Source organism: Corapipo altera, unplaced genomic scaffold (genome assembly GCF_003945725.1).
Source record: "Corapipo altera isolate COAL_440 unplaced genomic scaffold, ASM394572v1 61281, whole genome shotgun sequence".
Classification (NCBI taxonomy): Eukaryota; Metazoa; Chordata; class Aves; order Passeriformes; family Pipridae; genus Corapipo; species Corapipo altera.
The window spans coordinates 4,775,816-4,800,884 of record NW_020884921.1 but is presented as its reverse complement, the minus strand read 5'-3'; the positions used below and the strand labels follow the sequence as shown (position 1 = coordinate 4,800,884).

At 36.7% G+C, this 25,069-nt stretch overlaps 1 protein-coding gene across 21 annotated transcripts in view; it reads left to right on the top strand.

The window, feature by feature from the left end:
• Positions 1-25,069, top strand: part of MEF2C (myocyte enhancer factor 2C) — a 136,131-nt gene that overhangs the window by 87,655 nt on the left and 23,407 nt on the right. For 8 of the 21 annotated variants that reach the window (XM_027656906.1, XM_027656913.1, XM_027656922.1 and 5 more), the window contains 4 exons: positions 11,299-11,358; positions 11,504-11,641; positions 18,019-18,205; positions 19,387-19,434. In XM_027656906.1, the coding sequence (XP_027512707.1) occupies positions 11,299-11,358; positions 11,504-11,641; positions 18,019-18,205; positions 19,387-19,434 (433 nt within the window). Of the gene's footprint in view, positions 1-11,298; positions 11,443-11,503; positions 11,642-18,018; positions 18,206-19,386; positions 19,435-25,069 lie in introns of all 21 variants that reach the window. The other 13 variants (XM_027656925.1, XM_027656920.1, XM_027656924.1 and 10 more) reach the window with 6 other exon arrangements.

Below are 25,069 nucleotides of genomic sequence, written 5' to 3'. Positions count from 1 at the left end.
CAAACCTTCCCTTCCCAAACCTTCCCTTCCCAAACCTTCCCAAACCTTCCCAAACCTTCCAAACCTTCCCTTCCCAAACCTTCCCTTCCCAAACCTTCCCAAACCTTCCCAAACCTTCCCTTCCCATCTTTTTCTTTTTTGCTCCTTCTCAACCATGATTTTTCTAGTATCTCTCTAAACTGTGTCTTGAGTCTGCCTCTGACACTTCTGTTTTCTCAATAAGAACTAGAAGCTACTCTTTTTCTAAGGTTTTCTTCTTTCCCAAGCACAACACCAAAACTGACCATTATGCTGTTAAGTTAACTTATCTTTTGTTCAACAACGCTGCAGAGGTCAGCATGTAAAGCAAGTTTTGCAGGTGTATGTGAGGGTCTGTCTGTCTATATCAAATTTAGACTCCTGGCTGAGTACATTGCCACTTGCTTGGGTTTTTATTTCTTATAGCACGCCAATCATACTGGTGGTTACTGTCATTCAGCTTTTTATAGAGGAAGAACTATAGTAAAGTGAATTAACAAAGCCCATGCGGGAAGTTCGTAAGAGAAGTGGAGCTAAACTGCATCTGCTGGAGGTGCAGTAGCAGCTTAACCCTCGAATAATCTTATGTAAAGGGGCTTTTGCCTCCATGATAGCAGTTTGCAATAAAGGAGATTTAGAATTCCCTTGCCTGGAAAGCTTCCTAAATTATCAAAAACATTTTCAAAATCTGACAACTTTTTGCTAAGTTGGTCATTTTTGATTCTTTCCTTTTGTGAGAGGTGCTTACTTCTCTCAAGAAAAGAGCAGAGTGCTAGGAGCAGTATAACATTTAAAATTATTATTCAGGAAAATATTTGTTTGAGGGATCAGCTTTTGGGGATAATCATGCAGTTCTGGAGTTTCATCCAACTACTCCATGCAACTCCTTTTTTTTCTAGTGTTTAGTTAATTTATCTGGAAATTTCAGCTTGCAAAGTTTCTGTCTGCATTTTACCACCCCCGTAGGATTTTCCACAGGAAAACAAAACCCAGTTCTTTGTTTCTAGCAGATGACACTTTGGTAGGTGTATCCTAGTATAGAGATTTTAGCAGCTCTTTAAGGATAGACACAATTTGCACAAATGTTACAGGTAAATGGCAGAACTTATACATACGGAGAAAAAAGCCATCTTAAATCAAATATGAAACTGCATTGTTTGAGTTATCTGTTTTCTAGTTTAATCATGGGCCAGTGTGGATTCTCAAATACTACTTGCTTATTCTAAACTTCATTAAGAGACTTTCTTTTCTTTATGCTTGGTGACAACTTGACTCTATTAGCAGAATAGTCAGCTGATGGGTACTGGTTTGTGCTATTTAAGGCCTCCATACTGCAATGAAAGAGGAGGCTAGAGTTTCAGAGATTTAACCTCCATTGGAATTTACTATTTTTGAAAAATATATTGATTTGGCCATTTTTACCAATGGATAAATAATTATGACACTATAAAAATAAAAGTAAATGTTCTTCTTCCTTTAAAAGGAACTGCTATTCAGCAACATTTACTCATTGTCATACTGGTATCTTTTTTTTTTTTTTTGGTGATACCCTGTCATTTGATCCACTATAAAATAAGTGTTCAAATTGTGGAGGAAAAACAAAGCTGTTCAGAACATTGATACATTAAAGATTTTTATGGGAGACCTCCAGAGAAAACCAAGGTGCTGAAGGAAGTGGTATTCTTGTCTTGGTGGGTGGTATTTTCACTGCTGAGTCAGTACTGCAGAGTTTAGTGCTGCTGGAGGTACCCTGTTTCAGATGAAACAGAAAAGCAAAATGTTGTGGTTATCAGAGATTCTCTGGCCCCATGGTTGAAAGTGAAGGTGTTTGCCTCATGGTCTAGGAAAAATTCCATCCCAAGTAATTTATATCATGTGTTACAATTTTATTTGTCTGAGGTACCTATCATTTCTGCTTCTGAAAACTTCACTGGCTATTGTAGCTACAGATGTTGGTGATATATTCTCCCCAGGATGGTTACATTTTAATGATCTGTAAAGCAGATCCTAAACGTATAATTTCACAATTTCTGTGGAATCTTTTAGAGCATAAATAATGCTCAAAATATATGCAAAGAATAATTTGTATCAGCTGTCATTCTTTCTGGTAGTAAGTTTTTGTGGCAGAAGATTCTGTAAATATATGTGTTACTCTGTATGTCAAATTCCTCAAGTTACGTATTTCACATTTTTTACGTATTTTGAATATGGTATTTAGTATTAAAGGTTCCCATTTATATCATGGAAAGGCACCAGCTGCTTTGAAATAGTTATTTTTTTCTGCAGACATTTATATTAAGCCCTGCATATTTCAGATACTGTATATATCAAGAGATAGTAACACTGATGTAACAAACTTGGTAACACCACTGTACATCTAGAATAACTTGACTGGTATCTATACAGCTGTTCGAAATCCAGCTACAGATTTACACTACTGTAAATGAGATCTGACTTCAGCCTTGTATTTGTGTATATGTCTGACTAAATTAGACACAAATGAAAATGTTGAGGGTGGTGCTCCATCTGGAAGTGCTGGAGCCAGAGGAGGATTATGATAAACGAACATAAAAAGAAAGAGAGAAATAACCTGTTGATGATTACAGTGTTTATTTTTAAGGGGCCTCATATTCCCTAAAGAAGTTGAAATGAACTACTGTAAAGTTTATTTTTCCATTCATACACTTTTGTGTCTGACAGCAAAACCTAGTACAAATCAAATATACAATGGCTCGTCAATAACTTCTGCTCTTTCAAAGATGCTCAATAAAGCTTAGAGTAAACATGGCCACTTAAATACTTCATACACTTCAACGGTTTTGAAAAATCAGTCAGGGATGTTATGGACTGATATTATGCTGTGGCCAAGGGGTAAAGGCAAGTCAGGGATGTAATTACTCTGGCATTAGATCATCTTTGCAGCATTTGGCAATCCAGATCTGGTTGCAGACTGGTTGTGCGCCTGACAGTGAACTAGTGGAAGGAGCCAGAATATAGAAGCTTCATCTTCATGGAGTTGTTCCACAATACTGAGCCTTGAGAAATAGTGGGGTGCTATTTTCTGTAAATCTGCCTTCCAAGATAGGTGATGGAAAATCAGATATTTGCCACTAGGCTGTGGTGCTAACCTTCATTCTGCAGAAGGCACAGATTCATGGGAGGGCAGCATGCAGAAAGAATGGTGGGGAAAGCAGGGCAGTAACCTGAAGGTTTTTGTCTTTACCCACATCTTCTGTGTTTCTGTAACTCAAAGGCAATGCCTGTGATGGGCCTTTGAACTCTCAGTAAGGGATTAGAACCACTGAGATACTCAAAAGGCACTAAAACATGAATATCCTGAGAACATCTCTGATCTAAGTAAACAATCTGCTAATTTTGTGCATAAAGTACTGGCAGTCAGTCTCTGGAACCTTGTCAGATCTTTTTAACACAAGAGAGCAGAATTTGACTGTCTTTTCAAATACACGTTTGAAAAATGGCTGGACAGAAGTTTTGTTTTAATAGTCTTTGGGTGTAAAGGATGCATTCAACAGCAAATTTTTAATAACAATTGAGAGAAATTGTGTTTGTCCAAGGCTGATTTTTTTTTCTTTTTAAATCTCACATATCTGTAGAGTGGATTTTATCAGAAGCTGTAATCACAACTAGGTCAGCACTGCGTTTATGTCACTAATCTTAACACCTCTAATTAATCTCATTCACGTGAATTCATTATTTAGGAAATGTCAATCTTGTCTGGAAAAACACATCCCTTTTTTTTTAACTCTGCTAATCCAAAACACCAGCAATATTAAGCTGGTATTAAGCTGCACCATAACAAATGGAGTCTGATCATGAGTGTGTGAAGATTTCTGAAAAATCCGTCTAGATCTGAACAAAAAGATGCCAGGAAGTGATCTAGTAGAGGGTGTGTATGCATATATATAGATATATGTATAAATATATATACACATATTTAAGTACATATATCTGGAAAGCACAATTGCTGCGCTCCTGTAGGCTGTGACCGCATAAGAGCCAGGAAGTGTGACAGCAGCATGGGTGAAGAGAAACACACACCAAAAAAAAAAGCCCCAAAGGGAGAGGAGCAGAGCGTCCCAATCAGCACTGCGGCCCTGGGGACAGCCATCTATGGCCATGGGGCAGCAGGTGTCAGCGGGAACAGGTGCGGATGGCAGGGATGTGTGGCATTGCTGGGGACTCTCTCCTCACTGGCTGCAGCCACGCCGTGCCAGCCAACACGGCCGGCCACTTGATGCTCCTCTCCTCTTGTGGATTCCCAGGCAGCCGGGTGCTGCTGCCCATCTACTCTGTCAAGGCCAAGGAAACACAATCCCCTCCATTGAGCGTTGGCATAAGAATCCTTTGTCAGCTGCCCTGGGGGATTTTGGGGGGTTTCAGACATTTTGCACCATGACAACAAATGGGAATAAGCCTGAAGGATGAGGAAATGTCCTTAATTAGAACCTCAAAAGTTATTCTGACCTAAATTCTCCTCTTAAAAGCAGTTTAAAAAGTGCAGTGATTTCATGTCCCATGAAATAATTGTGAACATAGGAAGTTGTAAGTTTAGTTGCATACACTAACAGAAATTTAGTATAAAGCTTTAATGCTGGAGTCCTCATGTGATTTGCTTTTGTTTCATTCAGAGAAAACCCTGAAGGATACATGGTTTAGTTTAGCTACTGTGAGATCTCTGAATCTGACATATACTTCTTCTCTTTATACTTAAGAGGCCAAAATTGCCCCCTGTAATTTAAGTCAATACAAAACAGAAAAGCACTGGCAAGTTGGTAAGACTGAACATTAAAGAAAGGGATTGTGCTTGATCGCTTTTAGAAAGTAAACAAACCTCTTCCATCTTCCCATCTCCAGCCTCACCATCTCTCCAAAGGGGTGACCTGGGCACAGCAGCCAGACAGCAGGATGTGCTCTCACACAGATGCAGGAGATGCACTGTGGAGAGGCAGAAGGAGATGTGGTGATTCTGACCAGTCTGCTACAGGCTGCAAGGTCAGCACAAACAGACAGCACCTCCTGAGGACTTCAGGGCTGCACCACATGCACTGCCTTCCAAAGCTCCCCCATCCCCAAGTTATGTAGTACAGCTATAGGGAACAAAGAAGCAAAAATCTCACTATCCCAGTGCCCTTTTGCAAAAACATGGATTTTGTTTGGTTATATACTGACACTACAAAATAATATAGAGGTCTCTTGGCACACGTCAAGAGCGTGAGTGGAAGAGGATAGGTAGGAACCTGGTGCGCTGATGATCTTGCAGCACACATATACAAACCTTGCCAACGCACCGGTTGATCCTTCGTAAGCAGAGAGAAGCAGGTGTTACTGGCAAAGGGTGTCGGCACTGTTTGGTTTCACAAGAGGTGTGATTAGAGAAGGTACTTGAAGGAGGAGAGAATAATCACTTGGCATGCAAAAATGAGAGGAAAATCCAAGCAGAGGGTTTGATGTATTGTTGTGAAGAGCCCACTTATGTGTATTCATCTGAAGAAGGCAGGTGTACAGGACCAGACAATGGAATTATTTTTTTTCTTTGCAACTTCAGTGAAAATAAAGTAGTAACAAAAAGATTAGCATGTGGTTATAGAAGTTTAGCTTTATATAAGCCCTCTAGCTTGTTTCAAAAGGATTACGAGACACAAAAGCATTTTATGATTTATACAAAAGAGGTAAGAAATGTTCAATTTTTCTGTGTTACTAGTATGCAATTTTTTGTGTGTGGAGCTTGTTAGATAACATAAATGTAATAATGTTTTATCTGATTCTCCTAAACATACAATTAAAGTATATTAGAACCAGCATACTAGTTTATGTTCATTATTAAATGTAAAAATTTAAGAATTCTGCATTAATGGAACATAAAATTTGAGATTTTAGTTACACATAAGTCAGAGTATTCAGATAGGTGGTTCCCATAGCAACCTATCTCTTCCTCTGTGTTTTTCATTTCAGTAGAACCTTTCATTACTTGATTGCACCATACATTGTATTGTGCAATTTCATCATAAAATTTCATCATTGTATAACTGAGTAGAGAGTAGAGGTTGTCTTCATGCAACATTTTCTAACTTTAATGTTTCTGATGCACAGACAGCAAACAGATGCTTAAATAAATCAGACCCATGATCTAAATGTTTTCTGCTCTTTTGGGGGACCTCCATAAATTTGACTGGGTTCTTTGGAATCACAGAATGACTATAACTAATAAAGCAGTTGAATACAATAGCACATCATTCTTTTGTGATTGGCTATTGTCTGCCTTGCCACATCAATATGTGGCTCCAGTGAGAAAAAAAAGAGACAAAACCATTTTTCATTTGTGGCTAAAAGACTTATTCCATCCAGATATAGGAAAGAAAGTGATAGTGAAAATGGAGGGCACTTGAGGTTTTTGTCTTCTGACAGTGGAATATAATTTACCAGATTGCAACTCTGTGGATTGTCATGGATTCTAGTGGGTCTGTCGGTAAAAGACATTGTGGTGGCTTCTAGGCAACATAACAGATATAGGAATTTGTAGTAGACCTATAATTCTGAATTTTTCCATACTGTAAAGTTTGATTACAGTTGAAGACCCAGTGAGATCACACTTTTCATTACACAAATGAAGATAGTGATTAACCTTACAATAGTTAGGTCTTTGTTGCAGAGAATATCAAAATGGAACAGAGTGGGTGGGTCTGAACCTTTTGGGAACCTCATCAACCAACCAGGTCCTTTTAATTTGGCATTTCCAAGCCCTGGAGTGCTGAGAGGAGCAGTTCCACAGCAGATGAACCTATTAGGAAGAAAGATAAGCAAACTAAATGTTAAAATGAAAAAAAAAAAAAATAATTTCTAACCTTCTCCACTCATTCTGCTAAAGAAATGTTAAAAAAAAAAAAAAAAAGAAAAGAGGATATACAACTGCAGAAAAAGAGACTAGATTAGGAAAATGAAAGACTTTTCCTCCTCAAAAGACTTAAAATTGCCATGATTTCCATTGCCTTGATAAAATCAGACCTGTCTGTTAGTGCCATATTTTCTTTTGTGCTTCTGTAGTGATGATACATTTTGCATGAAATGAATGTAAATAGTTGTTTATACTTCATTTTACTGCAAACCAGTATGTCACTAAGTCAGCACTTCTCCTCTGAGATTTACAGAATAGGTTTTAGGCTGAATTGCTGGCACATGAGATTTCAGCCAAAGGTTGTTTTCCTTTAGCCATTTTCTTTTTCAAATGCCTTGGCTGATTTTAGGTTATTGGAGTCCAATATAATTACTTGTTTAATTGCTTGGAAGAAGTAGAGCTTCTGTAGTTGAAAAATGGCTTATTTTCTTTAAAAATAGCTTAAATCTGGCTTGGGGCTCTCTAGAATGCAATGCACTATACAATTGTGTAATTTTATCCTCTTAAAAATTCCCTGAATAGTCATTAAATCTTTGGAAACTAGCTAATCTTCAGAAGGATGTGATAGATCTGGCTATTTTCCAGGGTTTGCAAGAGGCTATGACAGCTTAACATCAAAAGAAAAATGGTTTCTAAATCACTGAAGGACTGGGTCAAAGACTCCAGAACCAGCCTCTCCTTTCAAGAGGTGACACAGAATAGAGGAGAAGATGAAAAATTGACACAAAGTCCAGAGAGCTTGTGAATAAGGATGGATCAGTTTGATATTGGTCAGTGCAACTTTTAGTTGCGATGTACCAGCTTCTGTTATGTTGAAGCACAACAGTGAAGGAAAAAAAAATGAAAGGAAACAAGAGAGAGATTTAATGTGGTAGTTAGTGATATGGAGGAGAGTAAAATAACAAACAAGGCAATAAAATAGGGAAAATTGTAGCCTGCGTGTTGAGAAGCCAGAGAAAATGCTAAGATATTCAGGATCATTATTTCTGTCCTAAATACCACTCAGTACCTTAGTGCAGAGGGTATGTATGTCAATTCCAGCCTGCTCTCCTCTCCAAAGGAGGACTGTGATGTGAGCGTGTCTTCCGGTCCCTGTGTAGTCTATCAATCTGTTCTTCTGTCTTTTCCCTTACTACTTAGTTGTTTTATTCAATGCCATGCAAATCTAATGCAAAGCTAGTGATCTCAAAGACTATGCAATTCCAAGAAGTTTCATGAAAATTATATATTCTTGTGCAAAAAGAAGAGAACAAGAAATTAATTCCAGAAAGGCTCCCAGCTGAAGGCAGCATTGCAACATGAGCCTTTACAGACAGAAGCAGCAAAGAATCAGCAGAAGGATGGGTAGGGGACAAGAGAAGTCTCTGGAGACACTGACACAGGAGGTCTCTGTGTACTGGACTTTACCCCAAAATGCAATTTACAGGGAACCAGGCATTAGTTCCAGCACTCACAAAGGAGCTGTGCCTCTGACTCCAGCACACATGTGGAAATTTCTGTTGTCTAACCTTACCCCAGCTCAACGAAACATGTTTTTGTTGGGGGTTTGTTTGTTTGTGGTTGTGTGGTGTTTTGTTGTTTGTTGTTTGTGGGCTGGGTTTTTTGGGTCTGATATTTTGTTGTTTTGTTTAGATTTTGGTTTGATTTTGAAGTGTGGTACATAGGGAACAAGTGCACTGCATTTGTGAGCTTGATTTGCCATATCAGGCAAGGTACCAGCCAAACACACTGGACTGAGGGGGTTTGCAGGGGGAAAGGTTGCCTCTTCTCTTTAGGGCTAAAGTTAATTTTGGCTAGAATACCAAAATCATTTTATTAAATTTAGTCTTTGGCTTTTCTCATGAAAATGGAGATTGCCTCTTCTCTGCCTGATGTGGCAGCAACCTGTATGAAAATAATATAAAAATAAATATCTATGAAAATAAAACATTTCTATGCTGGGAGGGAATCTGGTCTCTTTGGAGATTGTTGCAAGACGTATGTTGGCTTACATTACATTTCCTCTTCTCCACATCTGAAATATGCAATAAATCCCTGAACCTCTACAAACCACTGTTTCACGTGACTGCTAAGTAGACATTTGAGAGCTTTAGACCATTCTGAGTATGCTGAGGACAAGATGCATCTGCTTTCACCCAAATTGCAGCAGACAAGGAGTTGGGAATGATGTCTTTTCATACTGCTTTTTGTCTGGGTTGTCTAGTAGAATGATGATTGTGCAGCTTCATTCCCTCACACATGCCCATTCAACTGCAGCTTTGTTGACCTCTGGGAAAAAAAAGAGAAAGAAGTCATTGCCATTGTAAATAGAGGAGCTGAACTGTCACCTCAAAGCCTCAAAAGGAGGCTCAAAGGAGTTGAGGATGCCATCCAGTCCAGCTCACATCCACATCAGTCCTCAGAGACTCTATGGGAATCAGCAGGACTCCATCAGTGAATCAGATGAGCTCAGGGAAAGAGTGCTGATCTTGGTTTCATGTCCGGACAGCTTGATCTAATCTTGAAACAGAATATTTTATGTATTCAGAGGACAACTGTTTTGTACTTCTGTGAAGAGAAGAATGTTAGTTGGCATTAGTTATTCAGATGTAAAGGAGGCATTTTACTTTTAATATATCATATTGCGTCTGTTAAATCTATCGAACAGCTGATTGCAAAACCCTCTTTCTAATTGGCTTGTTTCAAGCTAGCAGCAGTAGAAATTTTACATGATTATGTCTGTTCTGCTAGCAGAGCATATAAAAGACAAAAGAGACATAAGGGAGAGGAGAAAAGAAGTGTAGAGAATCATTCAGGTTGTTTAAGCATCTTAAGGTTTTATTCCAGTGGATTTGTAATTTTGTTGGTGTGGCAAAAGTAGCTCATGTGATTAAACTTCAAGTCTCTATAGATATGAAGTTTGAAAAGAAAGTTCTACATTGAGCCAGCCTTGCACAAATAACTAACTCTGTTTTGGAGTTCTACAGTATGGTATTGGAAGGCTTAGATCTCTTAGAGATCACCATCACTTCGCTTGGTTGATGAAAATGGGAGATTCAGGGGGTTTTAGTACATAACTATTAAATTAAATATATAGTATGGAAACAAGGTATGATGTTATAATAATTGAGGACATTAACAGTGTAAACTGGACATTGCCATAAAGAAAATATTTAGGAAATGTACAATTCCCAAAGAACAAAAAGCTCAGATGAGAAGCAATGTTTCTTAGAAAGCAAAAAGAAACCAGACAGAGTATCCCACACTAATAGACAGCACAAGCATAGCCACTTATTAACACATATTATGTGTTATGTGATCTTTTTGTTGAAACTGAGCTTGCTTAGCCAGGTTTCAACTCAGAATGGACTGCAAGCTGACTAATAAAGTTTGTAGACAGCCAAATGGACTTGGAAAAGTTTTTGAGTAAGACATTCTTGAAGCTAAAGTTGAGAAATCTTGAGAACACTGGCTTTATGTACTACTGGTTGTATATGGGAAGTCCACACTTTCTTCTCATATTCTTTTACCTTAATATAGCCTGTGACTGTTCATCGGTGCTCTGTCAAGGTAGATCAGTTAAAACCTATTTGAAGCCAGACAACCATTCTGAACTCTAAACTACTGATTTCATTTTGGGTTTAAGCTTTTTCATCCCTATTATTTGTCTTGGTGATGATAATCATGGTTGTGAGGGTTGATTTGAGCTGCTAAACATGAAATTCTTCTGGTTTGACTTTTCACTGAACATCTGTTTTAGCAGTGCTTTTTCCTGTACATTAAGCTTCAGCATTTGTAGCACTGTAAATTAGTCAATGAAAAGTAAATACTGTGTCTAGATGCTCTTAATTGGTATTTCACAGCCGTATTATCAACTCCGTTCTCCCTCTTGTTCTGTCAAAAGTGTATACTGAGGAATGGCATTGCTAATGTCATCTTTTGAATTCAATTTCGGTAGTACTTCTTCTGTGATGAAATTCCTAAATTTATTTCCTGTTGGTTTTTTGTTGTTTCTTTTTCCATTTCTTCCTCCTTTTTCTTTAAAGACACCAGTGTATTCCACTGTAAGCAGTATGCGTCCTTTGCTTTTAATGTCCATTGACTTCAAATTAATAAATATGTTAAGTTTGTTTTCTGTTAAAATAAATTGCATTCTGTGTGTGTAACTTAATCCCTTCCAGCTTCAGAAGAAAGAGGTCTGCATGATCCTCACTTACCACTCATAATTGGAGACCTACAGCACCAGTGTGGTGGATTACTAGTCACTTTCTTTCCTTAAAGCATAATCTAAAACCTTCCTCTGATGAGCAGTTTGGGTTTTTTTAGCACTGCTGACTCTTTCTTGCAGCCTGTGTCAAGGATTGAACTTTCCAAATTATGTATTTCAGACGTTGAGAAAGAAAGGACTTAATGGCTGTGACAGTCCAGACCCCGATGCAGACGATTCAGTAGGTCACAGTCCTGAGTCTGAGGACAAGTACAGAAAAATTAATGAAGATATTGATCTAATGATCAGCAGGCAAAGATTATGTGTAAGTACTCTGAGCTTCCTTTCATTTTTTTTACTTTCTGATATTTCTCTGAACCTGGCAGGCATTGAACAAGAAAGAAAACAAAGGTTGTGAAAGCCCTGATCCTGACTCCTCTTACGCTCTCACCCCACGCACTGAAGAAAAATACAAAAAAATTAATGAAGAATTTGATAATATGATCAAGAGCCATAAAATACCTGTAAGTACCAAAGGTTAGATGGCTGTCTGCTGATAACTGCTGCAGTAACAAACCATAACCCTTTCAGTTCTGGCTTCTTAAGGAAAACATTTGGCTTTAATAGCCAAATATATAACTAAACACTGTGGTCAGAAAATTTCACACAACATATTTTTCTTCCAAGTCTCTACTTCTGACACACAGACAAAGCCTACTATGGATGAAACCTTCAGAAGGAAGTGAAATATACATATATACATTATATTCACTTGATTTACAGAACTGTTTTACCACACCACTTGCCCAAATTATACCTAAAAAATAACAATGGAAATCTTTCTTTGTGCACAGGCTAACAAACCCACAGAACACTTTCTGAGGTGATATAGAAAAAGTTATGTAGAACTGAAATTCCTTTATGTATAGTAATCAGTGTGTTTTGTGCATGTCACTTCAGTTCTCAAGTGTCTCTGCTAAACTCAGTTGCAGCACTGAAGGGTTACAGCTACTTGCTCGCTGCAGAGAAACAGGCTGCATGAGAGCCTAATGGCAGGATTCAGACATGTTTGTGTGTTGGGGTGATTTTACAGCTTTGTCAGAGAATTTGCTTTGACCTCATCAGCATTTCTTTAATGCTTTAACATGAGCTAAATTTTGTTTTAACCAAGTCAAAATTTCTAACAATATGCCTTTCCAGATATCTAAGAGAAATAACTCTGCATGTGCTATTTCGTTTGCACAAGGTATACAAGGGATGAATACTTTGTGATAACGTTTGATACTACATTTATAAAGCCAAGAAAAAAATATGGATGTTTGGAGGTTATATTGGGTCTATTTTCCAAATGTGTGTGGAAGACAAAGTCAAAAACCAAAGATTTACCCAGGTCCAAAAAATAATTTGAATTTGCATAGGTAGCTGCTTGTTTCTGAAAGAGAAGAGATGATTTGTATGTGTTCATTCATTGTTCCCACATAAAGGCTGCATAGTTTGCTACCGAAAAGGTTATCTGTATACCCAGAATGAGCAAAATGTCTTCTGTAGTGCTAGTCAATTGCACACACAAAATCTGACACCTAAGATGAGGATACCTCTTAAGGATGCTCAGATTCTGTCTCATACAGCGTACATGTTCTTTCCATTAATTCTCACCAGACAGATTTTCACTCAAGGTAATTAAAATTTGAATTTCTCACATCATGCCCAATATATTTTGGAAAAAAAAGTAAAAATATAAAGTAATACTTTCCCAGAGACTAGAATGGCACCAAATTAATATTTAGAATGGCTGGTTAAGGATGTCCAATGTGTATATAAAATATCAGGGAGAAAGACATATATATTCCATCTTTTTTTACCTCTGTTTTTATTTGCTTCTTTTGCAAAGCTGGTTTTCTCAGAACAAAAAGCTCTAAAGCTGTCGCCATGAATGTGGTTTCTCAGGATGGAACTCAGTTTGCAAACAATGACTGCAGCATTTAGGAAGACTGTTATAAGCTGGAATGCTTAACCCTTTTTCACATCAAAATCTCACCAATTGCCATTCTTCCATTCCTTTCCTCTTTCAAGGATGACTTTTGCCTTTTTCAAATCAAACTGACAGAATGTTCACCAAACTACTTTTCTGCCTTAAAAAAGTCTTTGAAATGATCCTTCAGAACCTCTGTTTATCCCACGCTACCCCTGTTTTTGTTCCAGAAAAGCAGCATGTATTATAATTATCTGAAATCTTAAGACATGAAAAAGAACCAAAACTTGGAAAAGACCCTCATTCCTGTCGTAGTGAGGTCTATCACTTTCTTTACCTCCATAAGCATTTGGGAAAATTGTCTTTTCTATAAAATCAGGAAACTTATAGGAATTAGGAACAACACAGTTAATCTGAATGGAGTACATCAGTTTTATCCTCCCAAAATTAATGGAATTTCCCTATGGTTGCTTTAATTAAATTAAACCTTTTGATGTCAAATATAGTCCTACTTCAACAATTACCATGGTGTTTAGGGGATAATGTAACTTCCTACTTTCAGGGATGCTACGAGGTATGGTGTATTAATCGTTTTGTGAAATTACTTCAGAGATGTTTCAGAGATACAGAACTGCACAGTTAGCATTTTTTTTCATGTAAGACAGAATATCCCTCCTCTGAATACTTCCCATGCAGAAATCAAGGTCTGTGTCCTCCATCAATCTGCTTACCTCAAAAGGAAGAATCAGTAGATACTCTCCCCTAATGCAATAGGGACTCCTTCTTTTGGCGTAAGCCAAGATGTAATGGGCAAGATGGTGCTCACAACTAGTACGTAATTGAAATTTGTGAGTCACTGGTTTTATATATAAATATCATATATTACATGGTATACAATAATACTCTTAACTGTACAGATCAGTATAACCTAGTCAGGGAAGTTATAATCATTCACTTTTGATCCTCAAAGGTAACCAAGAAAGTTGAGAGGAAAAAAGCAAAATTAAACAAAAAGTCAGCAAGTCAAGTCTCTAAATCACTACTTACAAAATATATAAAACAATGCATTGCCTGTGCCTGGTCTTGTAACATAGTAAAGCTGCTGCCAAATGAAAATAACATTGGCTTTTGGTCCTAAGAGCTAAGGCCAATAATGTTTTCTCAGATAATTTTCCGGGGATAAGTATTTGTATTGTTCTAAACCATCTGATAATAATTAGACATTTATTTGTAGTTTTCATAAGAGTGATGAAAGCAGAGGAGACAGAAATAATCCACTAGAAGGGAGCTATAAGTATCTCTGTCTCTAAGTAAATGAAGGCCTGGTTGAACATGGGAGGGATAAAACTAATATTTTACACAGTTTAGTCCATTAATTTCCAAGGGGTTTGAGTGTCCAACATTTTCCTTTGCACCACAGATTTGGAATGCACATCTTAACACAATGTGGTGTCATCTCCAGTGAGCCATCTGCCCTCTTTGGCAGTTGTGTCCAAGGGAGAAAAGACAGAGGGAGGGAAAAAAAAAAGACAAAATGTGGCAAACTGCACACACGTTACAGTAAGACTTTGTCTATGTCAGAAAATTAGCAAATGGCAAAGAACATAATGAGGCAATGGGAGGTACTTATCTCTATGCTGAATGTTTTAGCACCAGCCAAATAACATTCTCTCAGACAATTTCTTAGCTCTGTTTGGTTGTTGGCCCAGGCCAGGAACAATTCCCAATTGTCAGTTTATATATAGTCATGACTTTTTTGAGGTTGAGAAAGCTTAATGGTATGGACACGGAGTGCTCTGTGACCTCAGATGGCCTCAGTTCCTCTCTAGTTCCTACTAATATAGATGTTACGCAAGTGCATCAGAAGCTTTAATGTCCATCAGGCCCAGTTGGAATCGATATGCCTCGTGACTTACTACAAGGAATGACTAGAGAATCTGCAGGAGGTTGCAGTTCTTGGTGAAGGATTTATAAAACTGTAATAAATTTGGACAAACAGAGCAAACTGTAGCTAGAGACTTACTGTTTTGTACTGGTGTTTATCCAGTCAAACTTCTCTCTCTAACTTTTGACTATGGAGAAGAAGAAATAAAAACTACTATATTCCAGATATAGTGTGTATTGTGCTGCAAATCAACGAGCAAAATTACTTTTCCCTGATAAAATTGCCTATGAAGTGCTCTGTAAATAGATGTAAGTAGACCCAGACAGCAGGTAAAAATGAAATCATTACTACAGAAATTAAGAAACTAATTCAACTTGTTTAAAAAAATATTTTTTAAATGAAAAAATAAAAGCTAAGCAACCGTTCACATAACTAGAGAGATTTGCAGCCCCCAGAGCACCCAAGGCTGGAGCTCTTTTGTACTGCACCGATGTAGAAAAAGAAGAATCTAACTCTTCATGGGTTTGGTCTGTACATGGAAGGAAGAGCATAATGGTGAAAGCAGATAAGCTTGTTGAGGTCTAGCAAGACCTTCAGTTTTGCATTTGTACCAGTGTTTTAGCTTAGATAACTCAATAGAAGTTTGGATAAGGAAAAGATATTAGGGACAATAATCGTCTCTACCCAGGCTCAGAGGACAGATTTCACAGATCTTGTGTCATAGGTGAAGAAGATGTTCTGCAAAGTGCTCTCCAGTGGGTGACAATCTGATGTGGACTGACACTCAATCAGGCGGGATCATGGGCTCAAAGCCACCAGGCAGAGAGAACTCCATCACAGCCCTGAATGTTGCAAGAATCAGAAATTCCATGTTGGCTTATTTATGTCTCACATCAGGCTGGAGGGGGAGCTAAGACTTGAGGAGCTATTCACATCCTCGTGTGAATTCACTGGCTAAAACCTTTTGAAAAGGCAGTAACCAGTAGCAGCGGCTAACTTTGAATGCCAGGAGCAGTCTCATGCTTCTGACTTACATAGGATTTAGGAACCTCTTGTGTCCTTCTGTGGCCAGTGAAAAGAATGTCTTGCTTCAAAACATACCTTCATCTGATAAAGTGCTTCAGATTATGCTATATGAACCTATTTCCAAGGAGTCTTGACCTCAGTCATGAGGATGTAAATTACATGTAGGTTCTTACGTCTGTAGATTAGATGTAGAACACGGGGATTCCCAAAACACCTTACCTTCCTGTCCCATCTCTAGTTCAGCCAATCAGGTCTGTGGAAAATACAACCCTTGGAGTGCATTTCAGCTTCTCAGCAGAGGGAAGCAAGTTCCTGCATGAAGCCCCCAGGCTGGGGAACAGCAGATCCATCTACTCAACCACTGTTGCTATGGCCAGCTCTCACAAAAAACAGGCCATAGGCTACACAGAGGGTATCAGAGCTAAATTAACATCTTTAAATAATTCCCAAGGCATTTGTGTAATGTATCCTTCACATCATACCCTGAACTAAAATCTTACTCTGTGTTTCAGTGGTTAATCCTCTATATTTAGAGCAAAATTTTTTCTGCTTCTAGAAATGGGAGAGGTTAAAAAAAAAACAAGCCACCACCAACCTTAATAGATAACTGTAATTGGATGGCTAGTGCTGTAATACACAGGGTACAGCCAATAGTTTCAGCCAGAGAAGAGACATGTAGGTGGTACAAGGTCAGCCTGCCTCTGTTGCCTGGCAAGCAAATGATGTTCCTAGCTCTCCACATACTCCCTCTAGGTCCTTGAAGACTTACAAGTCCTATCAGCTACCAATAACAAAATTAAAACTTCTGATTTTCTCCCTCAGAATATGTTACAAGCCTCCTTCAAAGGATTTTTAGATGTATTTAAGCTCTTCAAGCTTATAAAATTTAAAAATGGCAAATTGAGGGGTACTTAGTTTGCATTCAGGTATTGAATATTTAAAATGCTGTCAGGTAATTCTGAAAAAGATTTTCTGATTGAAAAGACAAGAAATTAATTCTTTTAAAAACAAGTAAATTAAATACAGATTTCTAATATGGTTATAATTTTTATAGAAATTCAAGCAAGCACTACCTGAGAAAACCCCAGCCAACAAACTGACAATCAACCAAGGAAACCTGAATTGGGCTTTCTCAGAGCCTAATGAGAATTAGATTCTGCATCTCCTCACACCCTCTGTCAGAGTGGTACATTATTTGGTTCATTTTTGAAAGGGATTCTTTCAAAGGGAAGTGCATAAGGAGACACTCCTGCCTTTAAGTATGAAAACAGTGTATTGAAAAGGTGTCACTAAACACTACCACCCCACCCAAAAAAAAACCAAAAATAAAATAAAATAATAATAATAAAAGAAAAAGAACACAAACACTGGTGTGTATCTAAAGTTCTTGTATTTGTTGACTGTCCCTGAGTAGAACTTTGTTTCTTTTAAGCCCTTCCAAGATAAGATAGAAACTTTAAAAAAAAAGTAATTTGCTGTGTTGGTGTATTTAACATGATTCGGGATCATTCTGGTTGCTAAAGCAACATAAGCTGAAATTAAAGCCTTCCCTTTTGGATTCCACCCCTTCTAATTTTTCTTCATGCAATGAAGTCATCATAATCATGTACCTTTGATCTTGCAGTCATCTATGACACTAGATTAAGGTATCATAAGTGAACAATTATGATGTCACAGAATGAAAGAAAAAGAAAATTAAGCCGCATAAACAAGGAAAAGAGAAAAAACTAAAAAAAAAAAAAAAAGGAATAACTTTCCAGTTCTTACAAAATAAATGTGCAAGCTACATTAAAGGAAGATGGGATCATGATTCGAAAAATCATAATTAAAAGCTCTTTTGAAACTCTTCTCTTGAGTCTTGTGGAAGGAGGCAAGCATAAATATTTTAACCACCAGCTACAGAATATTTTAACCACCAGCTACAGAATATTTGAACTAAATATAGAGTAACTGTACTTGAAGGCTGTTGTGCTTCTGTACTATTCTCGTCTCTGTTTTCCTTTTTTTTGCTTGTACAGGCTGTTCCACCACCAAACTTTGAGATGCCAGTTTCTATCCCAGTGTCCAACCACAACAGTTTGGTGTACAGTAACCCAGTCAGCTCACTAGGAAACCCCAACCTTTTGCCACTGGCTCATCCTTCTTTGCAAAGAAATAGCATGTCTCCTGGTGTGACACATCGGCCTCCAAGTGCAGGTAACACAGGTAGGATCTGTTCCGTTCCATCCCTTCAAGTGCTCTATTATCACCTCCTTGCATGCCTTCGATCACTTTAAGCTGTACTCTGAGAAACAAGAAACTCTGTTTTTACCAGTCATAACAGTTTGTCCAAAATTACTGTGTTGAAAAAAATCAAAAGAAGAGCCAAAGGGGTTTCTATTCCCAATTTAGAAAATTTAAAATAAATTAAAAAAAAATAAAAAAAATTAAAAAAGGTTCTAGAAAAAGCTGAATATTTACTGAAATTAAAGAAAGTCAATAAAGGATAAAAGGGCAGACAACTTGCTGTTTCATAAAAAGGCAGCTTATCTACTTTATTTGTACAAGAACTCACTATACCATAAAGCTTAAGAGGGTAGGGAAGAAAATGTAGCCAATGCAAACAAGTTGAAGCAAGTAAATTAGGACATTCTTTATTTAAATAATCAGTCTCCAGGCTAAAAGCAGAATTTATTTTTATTTATTCATTCACAAGTTACTTGATGGGTTAATGTTAGCTGAGCTCTGTACTTGAGTGCCTTGTGTAGCAAGGGATTATGCTTTGTTCTGGTGATGATGAGGGCTCACCTCTGAATAGGATAAATGGGGATTAGGTTGTTTCAATCTGTCTGGCTGCAGTAATATCAAGATCCTTAAGAATACCACATTCAAAGAACTGTTTGAGGTCTCAAAGTGCAAAGAGAACTTTTAAAAATACTTAGTGTGAATGTCTGTAAAAGGCCAAGGAAATTAAAAACTATGTAAATATATATATCTTCTGAGTTACATTCTTGTCTAGCAACCTTCAGCCTCTTCCTCCCAATCCTATGTGAAAGCCTTTGCTTTCCTGACAAACATTCAACTAAAGATAGATTTCGAGTGAAGGACTGCTATACATAACTTTCACACATAATTTTTCATATGCTGTGGAAGTATGAAAATTTTAAAAAAATAAAGAACGAAATGTTGTATACTACATATTTTTGTTTATCCTTGAAAGGCAAGTGTCTCAGACAGGTAATATTAAACATTATGATTTTATGACTGTGTATCTGATTCAATACCAGTTGAAGTCAGAGGAAAGAAGTGGTGGATACTGGAGCAGACTGAAGGTAGAGAAAATGTTTTGAATGTTTGTGTGTTAAAATTTATTGTGCTCATTTATTGTATTTCATTTCAACCCCTAGGTAGCCTGATGGGTGGGGACCTCACAACCGGTGCAGGCACCAGTGCAGGTAAAGAGAAAAAAATGTATTTCTTTAAGTGAATAAAGGACTTACTTCAAAGATTGAGTCCTAAAATAGCTCCATATTGGAGTCGATGTATTAGAAATTGATTGGCGTCAATTTAATTCTCCCAACTGGGTGGGGGGGAGTTGATACTTGTGGTTCTCTTACTAGTAGAAAGAGGCTCGTTTTCCAGCAGTGTCAAATATCTTGCACCTCAACAAATTCCAAAGACAGAAATGTATGGTTTCCTTCACATCAGCCTTTGCATACAAACTTTTGGGTACATTGCATACCCCTGTTCAAGCAAAATTCCCAGTGAAGTCAGTGTCAGAAACCATGATCCTTTTTGAGTCACAGGGAGTTTTTCCTTTGACTTCAGTGGAATTGGGGTTTCATTTTATTAATTTAAGCTTGAGTAAAGATTTCAATATTGAGTCTCTCATTAGACTTCAGTGTACTGAGTTCAAATGTGATTTCAAGCCCCTGCTCTAAGACCATTGCTAGTCAGCAAAATCTGTTAGCATTTACTTAAATAATCAGTAATTAACTTAAGTTTAGTTTTCTGTATTTGCTTAAGTGCTTTGATACACAACAGGGAAAGGATTTTCAAAATACCCAGGCAGAGAAAAAGATTAGCCCATTTAGTTCTGCTCCCATAGAATTAATGAGAACTTGCTAAGTTCTGTGTTATCAAATCGATGTTGTCAGAGAAGTCCCCTTTGCTCAGTAAACTCAGTGGTTTGTTAGCAACGTCAGCAATGTTGCATTATGACAAATACGGATTACAAAAGACAAGATCACTTTTGCAGTTTTAGAAGTAGAAACATACGTTCAAAGAAAACAACCTGAGTGGTAAAACATTCAGTTTTACTGCGTTAACTGCTCTCAAAGAGAACTGTATGGGAAAACAGTTGGAAGACTCATTTTGTGCACTGTAAACCAAGGCTGATATATGTGGCAATTCCAACATTGTCTCTTAAAATTATTTATAAAGAAATTTTGGATCAAGTGATTTTTTTTTTCTCTCCTTTACCTCTTCTCAAGCCCCACTGTCCTTTTATATTCACACGTGGATGAATCACAGATGTTTGTATGATGCATCCATAGTAAAACTGCACAACATTGTATCATAAAGGCACTTTAAACACATACTAAAGCTTTGAGGGGTCATTTTGTATTAACTTCGGAGTAGGGAAGGCAGACCACAGGAACTTTGCTATTAGTCTCCTTTGTTTTCTAAAAAGAGAAAGCAGGATAGAAAATTATATATTTGTTCATTATCTTCTGTTAGCCTGCGAAACACAGCCAAAGGCAGATTCAATCTGGTTGTGGTCGCATTTCATCTTTCTTTTTAAGCTCGAGTAGAAACTTAGGAACAGCGGAGAGGAACTGGGATAGCAATTGATCGCCCTATTAAGGGGCTCCCTCTTCTGGCTCATTTAGAAATATCATTGCCTGGTTACTGATCTCCCGTTCCTTTAAATAGACGCTGGAAAGCAATTAGTAAAGGCCATGTTGTCTTTTAAAAAAGGAGCATACAAAAATTAAGTGTCACCTACATGTGCATTTGTCTTCATAATCCTTGTGCTTAATAAAATCTGTACATCAGTATACTGGTTTAAAATTTATATTCTTTCTAAATATATTTTTTTTTCCTTGGAAATATATTAAAAACATATATAAGCATAGGGAGCCAGATAGCTTGATTATTTACTCACAAATTAAAAATTTGCAGTTCTGGCACACTGTGTTGTGCATTAAGCTCTCAAGCAATGTAACTTTGGAGTAGGCAATTGATTTCAGAGGCATATATACGAGGGACATTGCTAGGAATGCATCATAAATATTTAATTGCATGAATAGTCTTTGTTGTTTATCTGGCAATAAGTGCCTTAAACACCATTAAAGGAGTATTTTCTAAATCTCTTCAGTGCAGAACAGTAAGAAGAATTTGATACAGGGCTGAAGAAAAATGGAAAGGTCTTAGTTGCATTGTTCCGCAACAGCACTGTTTTGGACAGTCCTCTTTCTTTAGGGTGCAGAAGAATAAACATCAAAAGTTCTCTTTGTTCATCATTTTTCACAAGAACAGAGACCTCTGTATTTTCTTCTAATTGGCATCTTAGAAGCTGCTAACATGATCATGTGCCTTAATCTGTTTGGGTTCATATTTCTGGACAAATTAGAACATTATGAATTTGCATTTTTCCGCAATGCTTAAAAATAGCGTATATTCAAAATAATATACTTCAAGAAGAGTCTAAACAGTTTCATTTCTGCCATTATAAAATGAAACTACTTTTTATTACTAATGCCTGGCCTCGGTTTCTTCACTCCTTCAATAAATTACAATATAACAAATTGCATTATGATTGCAATATCAGAAATGGGAAGAGATTATTTAAGCCCATGTTTTGAGAAGTATGTTGTTTCACTGGTTTGGATTATTTCAAGTATTAACCCTGGAATCATGCACAATTTACCTTGGGAGTCAACCCAAGGCATAAATAGAACTTAAAAAGCTGACTACGTCTTTATTATCTTACACAACTAATTACCATCAGTGATATTTTTAAGTTGAACCAAGGTTATCTCAGGTTTGTTAGAGTAAATTTGTTCTTAACACTGATTAAATAGTTTCTGTCATGTGATAGTAGCAACTTCCAATAAAATCAGAGTGAACTTCACACTTAGTAGCATTGCTAAATTATAAACACAACAATGTCTTTGGCACTATTCTCTCAGTGGCTTTTGATTGAAAGAGAGAACAAGAACTTTTTGGATGCAAATTGGCATGCTCTAAACCCATTCTATCTTACCCCATAACTAGAATGAAGACTGATTTATTTACTTGTTGGCATCATAGACTATGTGAAGTTCTTTTAATTTCTAGAGAGTGTATTATTTAACAAAACCACTTAACAGTACCTTTACCATAAATAAATAATGTTGATGAAGTTTTAGTACTGTAAATTATCTGAACTCAATTTTTATTCAGTGGCTCATTATTTATGTTGAAAGTTTGATGAAAGATTAAAACTTATAAAATATTTCAAAAGTTTTAAAATAGAACAGTATTGGGGGATGTCTTTCTTTGCATCTGTACTTCTAACTTTTGATTTTCAGATTAAATTCTGGTTTTAAATTGAATTCTGGTTTTCATATATATATCTTTTCAGATTAAGACATTTTATAATTAAGTTTTCTTTTGAAATAGGCAGGATTACTATATGCTTAAAACTACTGACTGACTGACTGACTGACTGACTGACTATAAATAATAAAATAAAAAAAAAATTCCGTCTCAAGTTTTAAATACAGGATGGGTATAAAATAAAAGATATACTTGCTATAACTGTTTATTTATGTAATTTTTTGTTTCCCTATTTGATTTCTCTACTGCCTCCATCTTGACATTAATGTTAAACTAAAGAAGCAAGTTAGTCAAAAGTACTTAGGACTCTATAAATGCTGCCAGAGGAACTAAGTGCTTGCTCTCTTTTGATCTGGCATCCTCAAACTACCTTTAATCCTGTTCTTAAAAAACATTAGAAAGATCATCAATGCATTTTGAAAAATTCATCCGATGTCTCTTTAAGAACTGCATCCTGTATTTACCTATAAATCAGTGGCTAGTCATTTCCTTCTAGAAATTAACCACAAGCTAACAATTGCCTTCTCATCTTCTGAGGGCTGAGGTCCTGAAATGCCAGCCAGTATCATAATTTTGTAGTGCTTTCCTTCTCTTTGTTCTTTTCTTGGTCATGTATTGACTGTGGGTGAAGGTATTATACATTCTACTAGTATTTCAAGACACATGGGAATATATGTAATAGTAGCAGTTTTTAACTTATAAGCCTTCGGTGCAGAGGCAGTCTGGATGGTGTCTTCTCAAAAAAGAGTGGTTTACTAAAAAGAAACAATCTGCCCAAATAAGTCAAACAGCAGTACCAAAAAACTAAGCAAGACTTTCAAAGGCATCTAGCTGCATTAATGTCTTTTGAAACTATAAATATAAATGAGAAAATTAATATTAAAAAAATTTTAAAAAATTAAAAGGCTATGTAAATATTCTCCACTGTGCCCTGAAATCATGCTTGGCATAGTCAAAAGAAGGTTGGGCTATAATGTGTTAAATAAACAAGTGAGCTTGGAATAGTGATTCTCAAACCACAGTTTATGTGCAGCCTGTTCGGATTGGATTTGCCAGGGAGAGCATGATAGGTTGTTGCCTGTCCGTTATTCTTGATGAGTGCACTAGCCCACAGACTTCTGATCCAAAGACTGGCCAAAATGTGGTACAGAAGCATAGTAAACAATAGTTCTTGTCCAAGGAAGCTTATAGTCCCAAAGAACACTCATTCATAACAGAGTTTGTGATGCAATAGTGCCAAATCAAAATAACAAGAATTCATAAATTGGCAGCTTGACTTAAAACCGTGGAGGGGAATACTAAATGAAAAACATAGCAGCTCTCTTCTTCTCTTTTCCACTTGTATTATGCCATTAAGTGTTCCTTTTCCAAGCTTTCCTCCATACAGGGAGTATATATATACTTTTTCTTCAGTGTTTTAAGGGAAGTACCTACAGGTAGGAGATTTTGATAAAGCAGGAAGAGCACTAGAACTTGTTTGACAGGTCTAATACATAGTAGAAAGACAATAGTCTATCCAACAGTAACTGAATTTCATACCTATGTAGGGAGACAACACAGGCCTTTCCAAATTTAACTTCTATTTCTGCCCTGAGCAACTGTTTTATATTACTTATTGAGGCTCTTTCATACATGTAAAAATCACAAAATATCTGAAAGGATAGCTGCTGCTATCCATGTAAAAATTAAAAAAAAATCTTGCAGTGGGTGTCATATGCAAAGATAAACATGTATCTTCATCTTACTCATGTGACCTCTTACCAAAGAAAAGATCCACACAAGCTCATTCTCAGAAGACATCAGTGAAAATCTGTGAAAATTTGGCCTTAATTAGGTTTCCACCTGTTGTGAAAGTGTTGACTTAGTAATTTATTTAGTTATTCCCTGTCTCTTCATTGCTTTAATCAACAATGTCTCAATATTTGTATTTATAAAAAGATAGCTTGAAAAAATTGAAAGGGAGAAAGCCCTAAGTTCACATGTAATGAACAATTAAGTGAGTCATACAAACTGGTTCTTTCTAAGTGGGATTTTAAAGACAGGCATGATTGACTTCTTTTATGGTAAAAAGTTTCAAATGTTCCTCAAGACTAATTTGGATTCTTTAGATAAAATCCTTTTCCTTGTGAAGTCTGGGGGAATTTTATGCTTTCCTTAAGTGAGACAGGAATTTCACTGTTTTTTCTGTCTGTGCATTCTTGCTCACTAAGACATCACACAGTCTTCTGTTGCAATCCATACTCTTGTTCAAAGTCAGAAAGCACTGCTTAAATTTCAAACCAAATTAAGTAGTATTATGTATGTGCAAAATACTTTACTTTTGCCTGCATATCTGTTCTAAAAAAAAATTAACAATTATTTCTAAAATTTCTTTCAGGAAGCAAGAAAATACATTTTCAAATAAGGTCTTCTCTTTATAATTGGAATTATTGAAATATTTTTCATTGAAAAAGCAGTTTCCTCAAAATGGTAATTGATTTCAAATAG